This window comes from Nerophis ophidion, linkage group LG08 (assembly GCF_033978795.1).
Source record: "Nerophis ophidion isolate RoL-2023_Sa linkage group LG08, RoL_Noph_v1.0, whole genome shotgun sequence".
NCBI lineage: Eukaryota > Metazoa > Chordata > Actinopteri > Syngnathiformes > Syngnathidae > Nerophis > Nerophis ophidion.
Window position 1 is genome coordinate 72,691,035 of NC_084618.1, and position 15,040 is coordinate 72,706,074.

A 15,040-nucleotide genomic window follows, 5' to 3' on the forward strand; every position below is an offset into this window, starting at 1 on the left:
TACCACAGTGCTTGTTTAATGTACAACCTAGTATATGGATTCAATTGTAGACTCTGCCAGCTCATTCCAGTGACCACTACTTCTTATAGTTATAACACTAGAAGTAAACTTTTGTTAAGAGGGAAAAATCGTCATCTAAAGTGTACAAGCTCTACTATGGCTTGTAGAGGCCCAATAATCTGGATTGAGATCGATAGCTCTTTAAAAGAATCACATTCGTTAAACATTTTTAAAAAGCGTTTTAAGTTAAATTTATCACGACGTTACACTGAGTACATTTAGCACATCCCTTATGGTTGAAGAATTCACATTAGTCCCATAATTTTGGTCTTGACCTCTGTATGTATGATGAGAGCATCACAGATCTTCAAGATGCAACCTTTTAATCACATTTGAATGGTAAAATATTGAGATTGGGCAACACGGTGGTACAGGGGTTAGTGGATGTGCCTCACAATACGAAGGTCCTGAGTAATCCTGAGTTCAATCCCGAGCTGGGGTCTTTCTGTGTGGAGTTTGCATGTGACTGCGAGGGTTCCCTCCGGCTTCCTCCCACCTCCAAAGACATGCACCTGGGGATAGGTTGATTGGCAACACTAAATTGGCCCTAGTGTGTGAATGTTGTCTGTCTATCTGTGTTGGCCCTGTGATGAGGTAGCAACATGTCCAGGGTGTACTCCGCCTTCCGCCCGAACGCAGCTGAGATAGGCTCCAGCACCCCCCGCCACTCCAAAAAGGGACAAGCTGTAGAAACTGGATGGATGGATAGATATTAAGACTGATTTGGTGCATTTGAAGATTTTTTTTTTTATATATAAATGGAATTGTAAATGGGTGTTTCAATCAATCAATCAATCAATGTTTATTTATATAGCCCCAAATCACAAATGTCTCAAAGGACTGCACAAATCATTACGACTACAACATCCTCGGAAGAACCCACAAAAGGGCAAGGAAAACTCACACCCAGTGGGCAGGGAGAATTCACATTCAGTGGGACGCCAGTGACAATGCTGACTATGAGAAACCTTGGAGAGGACCTCAGATGTGGGCAACCCCCCCCCCCTCTAGGGGACCGAAAGCAATGGATGTCGAGCGGGTCTAACATGATACTGTGAAAGTTCAATCCATAGTGGCTCCAAGACAGCAGTGAGAGTCCCGTCCACAGGAAACCATCTCAAGCGGATCAGCAGCGTAGAGATGTCCCCAACCGATACAGGCGAGCGGTCCATCCTGGGTCTCGACTCTGGACAGTCAGTACTTCATCCATGGTCATCGGACCGGACCCCCTCCACAAGGGAGGGGGGGACATAGGAGAAAGAAAAGAAGCGGCAGATCAACTGGTCTAAAAAGGAGGTCTATTTAAAGGCTAGAGTATACAGATGAGTTTTAAGATGAGACTTAAATGGGTAGATTTCAAAATGTATTGTATTGTACTGTATTTTATCTATTATAGGATGATGTGTGTTTTAACTGTGGGTCCCCGTCTATAAGCTGTTTGCTTCTATAGGGATGAGCTTTTTTTGCAGGGTGGACTCTGATATTAACACAGTAGAATAGAATAGAATGCCTTTTATTGTCACTATTCACAGGTACAATGCAACAAGCAATTCCAGTATTAGTGCGACAGTCTGCAAATATGCAAAACATGGGAAGAAAAGAAAGAAAACTAGTGCAAAAGGAGGTAAGGTGCACAGTCCAGCCCTTAGAACGAATGATCCGAATGTGTTGTTTAAAGCAGTGGTTCTCAACCTTTTTTCAGTGAGAACATTTTTTTAATTCCAGTACCCCATAATCAGAGCAAAGCATTTTTTGGTTGAAAAAAGAGATCAAGAAGTAAATTACAACACTATGGGCTCCAGTACTCTGGAATGCCCTCCCGGTAAAAGTTCGAGATGCCACCTCAGTAGAAGCATTTAAGTCTCACCTTAAAACTCATTTGTATACTCTAGCCTTTAAATAGACTCCCTTTTTAGACCAGTTGATCTGCCGTTTCTTTTCTTTTTCTCCTATGTCCCACTCTCCCTTGTGGAGGGGGTCCGGTCCGATCCGGTGGCCATGTACTGCTCGCCTGTGTATCGGCTGGGGACATCTCTGTGCTGCTGATCCGCCTCCGCTTGGGATGGTTTCCTGCTGGCTCCGCTATGAACAGGACTCTCGCTGCTGTGTTGGATCCGCTTTGGAATGGACTCTTGCGACTGTGTTGGATCCATTATGGATTGAACTTTCACAGTATCATGTTAGACCCGCTCGACATCCATTGCTTTCCTCCTCTCCAAGGTTCTCATAGTCATCATTGTCACCGACGTCCCACTGGGTGTGAGTTTTCCTTGCCCTTATGTGGGCCTACCGAGGATGTCGTAGTGGTTTGTGCAGCCCTTTGAGACACTAGTGATTTAGGGCTATATAAGTAAACATTGATTGATTGATTGATTGATCAGTTTCTGACTTATTAAATTGTGTAACAGTGCAAAATATTGCTAATTTGTAGTGGTCTTTCTTGGACTATTTGGAAAAAAAGATATAAAAATAACTAAAAACTTGTTGACAAATACACAAGTGATTCAATTATAAATAAAGATTTCTACACATAGAAGTAATCATCAACTTAAAGTGCCCTCTTTGGGGATTGTAATAGAGATCCATCTGGATTCATCAACTTAATTCTAAACATTTCTTCACAAAAAAAGAAATCTTTAACATCAATATTTATGTAACATGTCCACAAAAAATCTAGCTGTCAACACTGAATATTGCATTGTTGCATTTCTTTTCACAGTTTATGAACTTACATTCATATTTTGTTGAAGTATTATTCAATAAATATATTTATAAAGGATTTTTGAATTGTTGCTATTTTTAGAATATTTAAAAAAAATCTCACGTACCCCTTGGCATACCTTCAAGTACCCCGAGGGATACGTGTACCCCCATTTGAGAACCACTTGTTTACAGGAATAAATATTTGACTATATACATATATATAATTAAACAATAATGAAATACAATATGTTGTCTGTCTGTAAATAAATAAATAAATTCAAAAAATAATTAAAAAAAACACATCCATCCATCCATTTCCTACGCTTGTCCCTTTTGGGGTCACGGGGGGTGCTGGAGCCTATCTCAGCTGCATTCGGACGGAAGGCGGCGTACACCCTGGACAAGTCGCCCCTTCATCGCAGGGCCAACACAGATAGACAGACAACATTCACACACTAGGGACAATTTTAGTGTTGCCAATCAACCTAAACCACATACTGTACATAAAAGCATTGCAACTTTTAATTTGAATGCGTCTTAGCGGAAGTTGTTTTAATTTGAAAGGGCCTAACGGAAGCTCCTTTTTTTTTTTTAACGGGAATGTCCACCGCGCCGCTGCTGCTTGCGTTGTAGAGGAGAGTCCCCTTTAACAAACCTCCCCGCGTCACTGGGATGCGGCTGCTGGCTCTCCGCTTCTCACCACCACCACCAGTCTGGTAAGGCCTCTTTTTTTTTTTCTTGTTTTCTCGCCTTTTGTTTTTTTCTCTCCTCCGTCTCCATTTTAAAATGTGAGGTTTTTAATCCCCGACGGTCGTGCTGGCGCGAGGCTTGTGATGACTTTCAGTGGTTGACCTGGCATGCGAAAATAGCCCTGCCGTGTGTATAATTAGATGACTTAGTGTGCAGTTATGTGCTGCTATTAATAATGCACACAGTGCACACTGGCGCGCTGCTATATGTGTAAGCTTGCAGTTATAGACAGATAACAACATCATTGTGCATTAATTACACTGCATCTTACTATCCCAGCTCGTGTGACTACAGTACATGCAAGTGGACATTAAAGGCCTACTGAAATGAGATTTTTTCTTATTTAAACGGGGATAGCAGGTCCATTCTATGTGTCATACTTGATCATTTCGCGATATTGCCATATTTTTGCTAAAAGGATTTAGTAGAGAACATCGACGATAAAGTTCGCAACTTTTGGTCGCTAATAAAAAAAGTCTTGCCTGTACCGGAAGTAGCAGACGATGTGCGCGTGATGTCACCGGTTGTAGGGCTCCTCACATCCTCACATTGTTTATAATCATAGCCACCAGCAGCAAGTGCAATTCGGACCGAGAAAGCGACGATTTCCCCATTAATTTGAGCGAGGATGAAAGATTTGTGGATGAGGAAAGTTAGAGTGAAGCACTAAAAAAAAAAAGACAAGGCGACGGCAGTGTAAATTAAATTAAAGGGGTTGTACTTGTATAGCGCTTTTCTACCTTCAAGGTACTCAAAGCGCTTTGACACTACTTCCACATTTACCCATACACACACACATTCACACACTGATGGAGGGAGCTGCCATGCAAGGCGCTAACTAGCACCCATCAGGAGCAAGGGTTAAGTGTCTTGCTCAGGACACAACGGACGTGACGAGGTTGGTACTAGGTGGGATTTGAACCAGGGACCCTCGGGTTTCACACGGCCACTCTGCCACTGCGCCACGCCGTCCCCAGTGTAAGCGATTCAGATGTTATTAGACACGTTTACTAAGATAATTCTGGAAAATCCCTTATATGCTTATTGTATTAATAGTGTTTTAGTGAGATTATAAAGTCATACCTGAAAGTCGGAGGGCTGCGCTGAATGCCAGTGTCTCTCAGAGAAGCCAATGGAGGAGCCAAGATCACAGCTGCCTTTTTGACAGCTATAGGAGGAGGTCGCATAATCCACATGTCCACATTTCTCTGTTGATGCAATTGTTGATGACTGAAGTTCTGATATCAACCAAAGCTCCTCATCCCACCCCCCGGATTGTAAATAATGTAAATAATTCAATGTACATACTATGATGATTAACTTGTGTGATGACTGTATTATGCTGATAGTATATATTTGTACTGTGTAACGTGGACCCCGACTTAAACAAGTTGAAAAACTTATTCTGGTGTTACCATTTAGTGGTCAATTGTACGGAATATGTACTGTACTGCGCAATCTACTAATAAAAGTATCAATCAATCAATCAATCAATCCGGTAAGAGCCGACTTAATATCACAATTTTCCCATCCAAAAACTTGCTGGTTGACATAGAGAAACATGTTCGCTTGGCCGCTCTGTGTTAAAGCTTCACAACAAACAAAGAAACAGCGGCTGTGTTTCGGTGCTAAAGGCAGCTGCAATCCACCGCTTTCCACCAACAGCATTCTTCTTTATAGTCTCCATTATTAATTGAACAAATTGCAAAAGATTCAACAACTCAGATGTCTAAATTACTGTGTAATTATGCGATGAAAAGAGACGACTTTTAGCCGTAACTGGTGCTGGGCTAAAATGTCCCCTCCAACCAATAACGTCACAAACACGCATCATCATACGCGTCATCATTCCGCGACGTTTTCCACTGGAAACTCCGCGGGAAATTTAAAATTGTAATTTAGTGAACTAAAAAGGCCGTATTGGCATGTGTTGCAATGTTAATATTTCATCATTGATGTATAAACTATCAAACTGCGTGGTCGGTAGTTGTGGGTTTCAGTAGGCCTTTAATAATAAAGTCGCCCTCTCCTGTATTGACACTCGTCCTCATGTTATCTTGTAGAGAAAAAAACTGAACAGTTTATCGTTTGACTTTCCTCACATCAAAAGGGCATGTGCCAAAATACATTTGTTTGGCATAAAGCCATGGCATAAACATGTCAAGTACATTCATGCAGTCATTCCAGGATTATGTAACTTAGTTTTAGCTGCCAAGTCCTCTGTACAAAAATAAACCTCCTCAGTTAATGAAGCGTTTTTTTCAATTTTATTTAATTTTTTCTGGACACGCTACACACCAGGGATGTCAAAGTCAAGGCCCGCGAATAAATTATCTATAGCCCCTGGGACATAGGTTCTGGCTCCAGGCTGAGAAAATGCCTCAGACTGGAAGTGTCTCCAGACAGTGGTGAGGACGGCGGAAAAGATTATCAGGACTCCTCTTCCTCCTATCCAGGAGATCGCAAAAAGCCGCTGCCTGACCAGGGCTCAGAAAATTTGCAAAGACTCCTCCCACCCCCACCAAGGACTGTTTTCACTGCTGGACTCTAGGAAGAGGTTCCGCAGCCTCCGTAGCAGAACCTCCAGGTTCTGTAACAGCTTCTTCCCTCAGGCCGTAAGACTCTTGAACGCATCATAATTAAATTATTCCCTCAACTCCCCCAAAATGGATTAACTAGCTGGAATAAAAAAGACAATATTACACACATCCATAAACCTGGATGCATATGCACAACTGCAATATATTTATCTGTACAGTAATCCATTTATTTATATCTGCACCTTATTGATTTTTTTTTATCCTGCACTACCAAGAGCTAATGCAATAAAATTTTGTTCTTATTTGTACTGTAAAGTTCAAATTTGAATGACAATAAAAAGGAAATCTAAGTCTATAGGCGCCGAACTACAATTCTGCCAGTGGGTGCTTTCAAGGTTCAAAGTTATCCGTCACATGCAGACGACACCACAGTGAAATGCTTTTTTCCATGCTCTTCAGATATTGCGTACAGCGGGATCCAAACACTAGTTGCAGAATCTAATACACTATATACAAAAATATACAAAAATTAAATAACTCTGATGTACATTAATTGTAAGATAATTAAGTTGCACAATAAGTCACAGTAGTTATTAAGGGTGTGGGGAAAAATCGATTTGAATACGTTGTGCGATTCAAAATCGATTAAATTTTTTTTTTTTAAATACATTTTTTTATTTTTTTAATCAATCCAACAAACCGCTACACAGCAATAGCATAACAATGCAATCCAATTCCAAAACCAAACCTGACCCAGCAACACTCAGAACTGCAATAAACAGAGCAATTTAGAGGAGACACAAACACGACACAGAACAAACCAAAAGTAGTGAAACAAAAATGAATATTATCAACAACAGTATCAATATTAGTTATAATTTCAGCATAGCAGTGATTAAAAATCCCTCATTGACATTATCATTAGACTTTTATAAAAAATAAAAAAAAGAACAATAGTGTCACAGTGGCTTACACTTGCATGGCATCTCATAAGCTTGACAACACACTGTGTCCAATGTTTTCACAAAGATAAAATGAGTCATATTTTTGGTTCGTTAATAGTTAAAACAAATTTACATTATTGCAATCAGTTGATAAAACATTGTCCTTTATAATTATAAAAGCTTTTAAAAAAAAAAAATCTACTACTTTCCTAACATGTCAGCAGACGGGTGGATCCTGCTGAAATCCTATGTATTGAATGAATACAGAATCGTTTTGAATCGGAAAAATATTGTTTTAGAATCGCGTTGAATCGAAAAAATCGATATATTATCGAATTGCGACCCCAAGAATCGATATTGAATCGAATCGTGGGACACCCAAAGATTCGCAACCCTAGTAGTTATGGTAGAAGTATCAGTACAAGTAGAAGTACAGTAGTCAAATACAGTACCAGTGCAAGATCAAACAGTGTAACAATATATACAGTATGTACAGTATAGGAAGCAACAAATATTAGGTGTCTACAGTTGAGTAGTGACAGTAGTATGAACAAAGGTAACGGAACAGTGTGACTTCTTTATACTCTTGTTTTCACATTATTTTTTAATTATTTACAATCATTGAATTAAGAGTATTGTAGTCCGGTAATTACAGTGGCAAGTAAAGTGTTTTTACATCATTTACAATCATTGAATGAAGAGTATTGTAGTCCGGTAATTACAGTGGTAAATAAAGTGATCTTGTGCGTGCGGTTTTGTGCAATTCTGATACGCGTTAATCAGCGGTCCAGTTAAGCAGTCTGATGGCTTAGGGATAGAAGCTCCTCCTGAATCTCTCCGTTTTGGCAATGAGACTCCGGTAGCCCTTGCCTGACTGCAGCAGTGAGAAGAGGCAGTTGCTTGGGTGGCTAGAGTCCCTCACAATCCTCTTGGCCTTGGATCTACACCTCCTGGTGTAGATGTGTAGATGTATGCTTTGTGGGCTCTGAACTGAATAATTCAAAGATTCAAGATTCAAGATTAATTATTGTCAAATGCACAGTTAAACAGACAGTTTGCCGTACAATGCTAGTCCACCCTTCAACAAGTCGCACGGTACTTAGCTAAAAATAAAAATAAAAAGTATATACAAGGCACAGTAAGTAACATAACATTATTGCACATTCTGATTGACAGTCAACAGTATAAATATGGAGGTGACCTTGGGTCACAGCAGCAGTTAAAGTGTCTTTAGTGATCAAATGGGACGGCGTGGCGCAGTGGGAGAGTGGCCCTGCGCAACCCGAGGGGCCCTGGTTCAAATCCCACCTACTACCAACCTCGTCACGTCCGTTGTGTCCTGAGCAAGACACTTCACCCTTGCTCCTGATGGGTGCTGGTTGGCGCCTTGCATGGCAGCTCCCTCCATCTGTGTGTGAATGTGTGTGTGAATGGGTAAATGTGGAAGTAGTGTCAAAGCGCTTTGAGTACCTTGAAGGTAGAAAAGCGCTATACAAGTACAACCCATTTATCATTTATTTATTTAAATGTGAAAAGTGTCTACAGTGATGGTTCACAGTTCGGGGGTGGTCATGGTAGCTGTCTTTTGTTTAAAAAGACAAAAGTAAAGACAGGGGGGGGGGGGGCGAGCTGGCAAGGGCTCAATCATAATTGCCCTGCCCAATGGACTTATATATATTTATATTAATATATTTTATATTCATATATTTCACATTAATATTTATTTTTATATTTCAAATCAATATTTTTACTGTACTTCAATAGACTGAGACTTAGACAAACGTTATTGATCCACAAGGGAAATTGTTCCCCCCAATCCAATCCACTTTATTTATATAGCACATTTAAACAACAATAACGTTTCCAAAGTGCTGCACAGCCATGTTAAAAACAATTGTAAAAAAAATTTTTTTTAAATAAATAAATAAATAAGTGATAAAAAAAAGCATGAAAAGTTGAGAATAATACCAAAAATAAAGTGAAATCAAAGGAGCTACTATGATGTGCTGCCACTCTTTCAGGTTCATAAAGCGAATGCAGCAATGTAGATCGACATCATTTTTTTCTGGATACACTCCACCTTTTGTCTGCCACTTGTTGCTAGGCAGAATTCAGAGGGCTCAATCATAACTGCCCCTTATGCCAATTAACTTAATTGATTTTTGATTTTAGTAAGCAGTAATGTAAATCAGAACACCATTGGTCGTATTTTTTTACTGAACATTTGATAGGCCAGTTGCTTTAAGGCAGAATTAATATTCACTTTATTCAAACTTTATTATTCATTCCTTTATGTTTCCAGAGCCTAATTAGGAAGATGACATCCCAGCCACAACAACGCTACCTGGTCTTGTTCGACTTTGACGAGACCATCGTCAATGAGAACAGCGACGACGCCGTCCTGCAGGCGCTGCCGGACCCGCACCTTCCTGATTGGCTGAAAAACAGCTACCGCGAGGGCCACTACAACGAGCACATGCAGCAGATTTTGGCCTTCATGTCCGAGCAGGGCGTCTCCCCCGACGCCATTCAATTGGCGGTGGAAAAGATCCCTCCCACTCCTGGTCTCCTCAACCTGCTGCAGTTCCTGCAGAGCCACCAGCAGGATTTTGAGCTGGCGGTGGTTTCGGACGCCAACATGTACTTCATCGAAACCTGGCTGAAGCAGGCGGGGGTGCGCCACCTCTTCAGGAAGATCTTCACTAACCCGGCCAGCTTCGACGATGACGGCCGCCTCGTGCTGCTGCCTTTCCACGCACACTCGTGCCCCCATTGCCCTGACAACATGTGCAAGCAGGTGATCCTGAGAGAATACCTGACTGTCCGTCAAAAGGAGCGCGGCGGCGCCTCCTTCCAACGCGTATTTTACATTGGAGACGGGGCCAATGACATATGCCCCTTGCTAGTCCTGGGGCCCCGGGACACGGCCTTCCCTAGGAAGGACTTCCCCATGCACAGGCTGCTGCTGGAGTCCCAGGGAAGCAAGTTTAAGACCAACATGGTTCCCTGGAGCAGAGGCCAGGACGTAGTGGACTGTTTGAAGAAGATCATGGAAGAAAGATGATGACGGAGGAAAACAACAATTGTAACAAAAAGGTGCTCACATAAAGTATGTCCATTCTAATCACTGAAACATATTATATTACTCTTTCACTGTTATAATTGCTAATGCAAACTAGCAACCATATTTACTCTTCATTAGGCAACAAAGAGAACTAGCTCCCAGAATATCGTTTTTTTTTTACGCATTAAGTGCAGAAAATCAATTATAAAAATTAGTGTTTAACAGTTCATTTGTTAGCTTGCAGGCTAATTCCGAGTCAGACGACCTGAACATACTGTTTTTCCCTCATTGGAGGAATGGTTTGATCAATAGTCACACCACGGGAAAACAATATTTCTTCAAAAAATGACCGGGTCTCTCTGAGGTTGAGGGAATATCTTTTTATTGCGACTCAGGCGACAAAATATAAAATATACAGTATTTTTGCAAGCAGAAGTAAGAATATATGAGCCTGGTCAAATTAGCCTTTGTCTGTCCATTCGTTTGCTAGCAAGCTAATTCCTGGTTTACAGGCTATGACCGGGCAGTTTAATTTGTCTTTCTGGGCCAGCGTGGGATGGATTTTATTGTGACTTGGGTGATATATATCCTCTATTTTAACAGAACGAAAAAAAATGTGAATGATTAAATTAGTATTTGTCTGTCCGTTTACTAGCTAACATGCTACTTCTTGGTTTATAGACAATGACAAAACCTATAATTTTTCCTTCTAGTTGGATTGGTTTTATTGTGATTTAGGCAACAAAATAGAAAATATACATTATTTATTTTAAAATAACTAAATATCAAATTGTGACTGATCAAATTAGTATTTGTCCATCCGTTTGCTAGCGAACATGCTACTCCCAGGTTTACAGACAATGACAAAACTTTATTTGTCCATCTGGGCTGGGGTGGGATTGGTTTTATTGTGATTTAGGTGACAAAATTGAAAATATACAGTATTTATTTTAACATACTGTAACTAAATGTCATGTGTGCCTGAACAAATTAGTATTTGTCCATTCGTTTGCTAGCTAACATGCTACTTCCTGTGTTACAGACTGATTGATTGATTGAAACTTTTATTAGTAGATTGCACAGTACAGTACATATTCAGTACAATTGAACACTAAATGGTAACACCCGAATAAGTTTTTCAACTTGTTTAAGTCGGGATCCACGTTAATCAATTCATGGTAAACATGGTAAGACAATAATAACACCTTATAATTAGCCTTTTTGGGGTGGGGACGATTGTTTTTTATTGTAATTTAATCAACAACATAGAAAATGTACAATATTTATTTTAACAGAAGTAAAAAAACAATCAAATTACTATTTGTCCGTTTGTTTGTTAGCTAACATGCTACTTCCTGTAAGATGCTAAGACCTTTCTATCTGTCTTTCGAGAGTATGGGCTAATCAGTTCCAGCGTGACTTAGGCCACAAAAGAGAAAAGCTATATTCTATTTTTTTCTAACGAAAGCAGAATACATCATGACACATCTAATTAGCCTTTGTCCATCCGCTTGTTAGCGAGCAGGCTACTTCCTTTAACATACCGTTTTTGTTTCTGGAGCAGTTTTACAGTCACAATCCACAAGCCAAGAATAATTAGCTGCCTCCTGGTTTGTGGAAATTGACGTTAGATGGACAAGAGCCCTACCATTTTATTTTTATATTCTTTAAACAAACGCGTAAAAATATTGTCCTTATATTTCTCAGCGAGCGTGCTACTTTGCGGATCATGAAAAAATGAGGAACAATCCTAGCATGAACGAACCAGACCACAAATCACAAAGCCACACCTACTGATAAAAGCACCAATATGTATTACTGTTGACACACAGGACAAGTGATCGTTTATGTGATTGTCGTGTGATCAAGCACCTCGTAGACAATGTCTTTATCTCAGCAAACGATCACCATTTAGTATTGAAACAAAGGTGCTTTGTGATCTGAGGACCATTTAAACTCAGGTCCAACGACCCTAGGTCCCTCATTCAAGTGCAGATCAAATGTTGCCCTTGAGTTCAGGTGACAGTCGCACTGATACCTAATCTAAAGGTAATCGAGAACAATACCAGTGTAATCTACACCACCCACACACACACATAAAGGGAACATCAGTGTTTGCACTTTGGGCTCTGACTCAAACACGTGTGCGGTATTGCTATGATTACTACCAGCAATATTTGTGTTTAATGTAGTCTGCAATAGCAAGTATAGGACCGGGTGTCCCGAATAATTTTTTCCTCTATTGTTGACGATGTGTCCTAATAATGACAGAATTATGTTTTTTCACTGTTTATTTGCTCTAGGAGTGATATGTGTAATACAATAAGAGCAACCTGTCAATGTGCAATAATGACTGCAATATAATGTACAAGAGTTTTATGGATAAATAAGGGAATATATTTTTCATGACTTTTATTTGCTCTGCTTGTTTGCTTTAATGTGAGTGCAATGTCACGGAAATGTGCAACAAGGAATATAAAGCCATCATGTCACCAGCCATGTGTCCATCTGTGCTAATGTCGTCAATTGTGTTGTCATTTGTGTCCCTCAGGCTACGTGAAATTAGCGGGATTGTGCACTAAAAAATGCTACTTTATGCGGTGACTCTTTCAAAGCCAGAGATGCAGAGGCGTGTCACTCTTGTGGTTTGGACAGATAAGGACAGAAGACCATGGTGAGGCCACGTGATAAAGACAACATGCATGCATGCTCACGTTTTATGTGAATTACGGTAGGCCTATTCAACTGCGGTAGCGTCTTTTGCGGCGGTGCGCTCCTGTCTTGCAGAGAATCTTTGACCTGCATGTTTGTAGCAGATTCCTGAAAAAAAGCACAGCGTTCCTGTTCTAAGAACAGAACGTACTTGTATTATATAGAGGATCTTTGGACCATAGTGTCTGCAGTAGGTCCTTGAAAAAAGCAAAGTGCCCCTGTCATATTAACAATGTTTTAGTAGTTAGTCCCTAGAAATAGCTGCAAAGTTATTCAATATAGACAATCTTTCAATGCCGTTTTTTGCTGCAGATTCCTGAAAACCGCAAGCGGTCCTGTCATATGGAGAGTTTACATCTACAGCAAGACATTCCTTCCATCCTTCCATCTTTTACGAGCCTTTGTGCAAAAAAACCGCATAGCACTCCTGTCTTTGGCTGTAGGAGATTTTCAACTAACATTTTTGCTGGAGGTCCTTATAAATAACACTCCTGTCAAACATAGAGGATGATCGAATATTGTTTTTGCAAGAAATGCCTAAAAAAAGCATGAACTTTAGTTTTACAGAGGATCTTTGACTACAGTGTTTGCAGTAAGTCCTAAAAAACAGAAACGTTCCCCTGTTATGTCAAAGGTCTTTAAGCAGTAGGTCCCTAAAAACGACAGTGCACTCCCTCAATATCAACATCCTTTAAATACAGTTTTTGCAGCTGATTTCTAAAAAAAGCACAGCACTCCTGTTGTACAGAAGGTTTTTTCACTAGCCATTTTGCAATATGTTTTTAAAAACAGTACACTACTGTCAAACAAAGAGATTATTGTCAAACATAGAGATTATAGATTATTTAATACTTGTTTGACAGGAACATTCCTAAAAACAGCATGTACTTGTGTTATATAGAGGATATTTTGACCATAGTGTCTGCAGTAGGTCCTCAAAAAAAGCAAACTGCCCCTGTCATATTAACAATGTTTTAGTTGTTAGTCCCTAGAAATAGCACACTTCTTCAATATAGACAATCTTTGAATACCGTTTTTGGTGCAGATTCCTGAAAATGGTAAGTGCTCCTGTCATATGGAGAATTTACATCCACAGCAAGACATTCCTTCCATCTTTTACGAGCATCCATCCATCCATCCATCATCTTCCGCTTATCCGAGGTCGGGTCGCGGGGGCAGCAGCCTAAGCAGGGAAGCCCAGACTTCCCTATCTCCAGCCACTTCGTCTAGCTCTTCCCGGGGGATCCCGAGGCGTTCCCAGGCCAGCCGGGAGACATAGTCTTCCCAACGTGTCCTGGGTCTTCCCCGTGGCCTCCTACCAGCTGGACGTGCCCTAAACACCTCCCTAGGGAGGCGTTCGGGTGGCATCCTGACCAGATGCCCGAACCACCTCATCTGGCTCCTCTCGATGTGAAGGAGCAGCGGCTTTACTTTGAGTTCCTCCCGGATGGCAGAGCTTCTCACCCTATCTCTAAGGGAGAGCCCCGCCACCCGGCGGAGGAAACTCATTTTGGCCGCTTGTACCCGTGATCTTATCCTTTCGGTCATGACCCAAAGCTCATGACCATAGGTGAGGATGGGAACGTAGATCGACCGGTAAATTGAGAGCTTTGCCTTCCGGCTCAGCTCCTTCTTCACCACAACGGATCGATACAACGTCCGCATTACTGAAGACGCCGCACCGATCCGCCTGTCGATCTCACGATCCACTCTTCCCTCACTCGTGAACAAGACTCCTAGGTACTTGAACTCCTACACTTGGGGCAGGGTCTCCTCCCCAACCTGGAGATGGTACTCCACCCTTTTCCGGGCGAGAACCATGGACTCGGACTTGGAGGTGCTGATTCTCATTCCGGTCGCTTCACACTCGGCTGCGAACCGATCCAGTGAGAGCTGAAGATCCCGGTCAGATGAAGCCATCAGGACTACATCATCTGCAAAAAGCAGAGACCTAATCCCGTGGCCACCAAACCGGATCCCCTCAACGCCTTGGCTGCGCCTAGAAATTCTGTCCATAAAAGTTATGAAAAGAATCGGTGACAAAGGACAGCCTTGGCGGAGTCCAACCCTCACTGGAAACGTGTCCGACTTACTGCCAGCAATGCGGACCAAGCTCTGGCACTGATCATACAGGGAGCGGACCGCCACAATAAGACAGTCCGGTACCCCATACTCTCTGAGCACTCCCCACAGGACTTCCCGAGGGAAACGGTCGAATGCCTTCTCCAAGTCCACAAAGCACATGTAGACTGGTTGGGCAAACTCCC

The 15,040-nt window shown here is 41.3% G+C and overlaps 1 protein-coding gene across 5 annotated transcripts in view; it reads left to right on the plus strand.

Annotated features, from left to right (window-relative positions):
- The first annotated feature begins 3,346 nt into the window (after positions 1-3,346).
- Positions 3,347-15,040, plus strand: part of LOC133558345 (probable phosphatase phospho1) — a 37,311-nt gene continuing 25,617 nt past the window's right edge. For 2 of the 5 annotated variants that reach the window (XR_009807933.1, XR_009807934.1), the window contains exons 1-3: positions 3,347-3,479; positions 9,300-10,106; positions 12,613-12,735. Coding sequence is in view for 1 of the 5 variants with exons in the window: in XM_061909647.1 (XP_061765631.1) it covers positions 9,315-10,061 (747 nt within the window). In the remaining 4 variants the exon portion in view is untranslated. Of the gene's footprint in view, positions 3,480-9,299; positions 12,557-12,612; positions 12,736-13,085; positions 13,968-15,040 lie in introns of those variants that run through there. The other 3 variants (XR_009807931.1, XR_009807932.1, XM_061909647.1) reach the window with 3 other exon arrangements.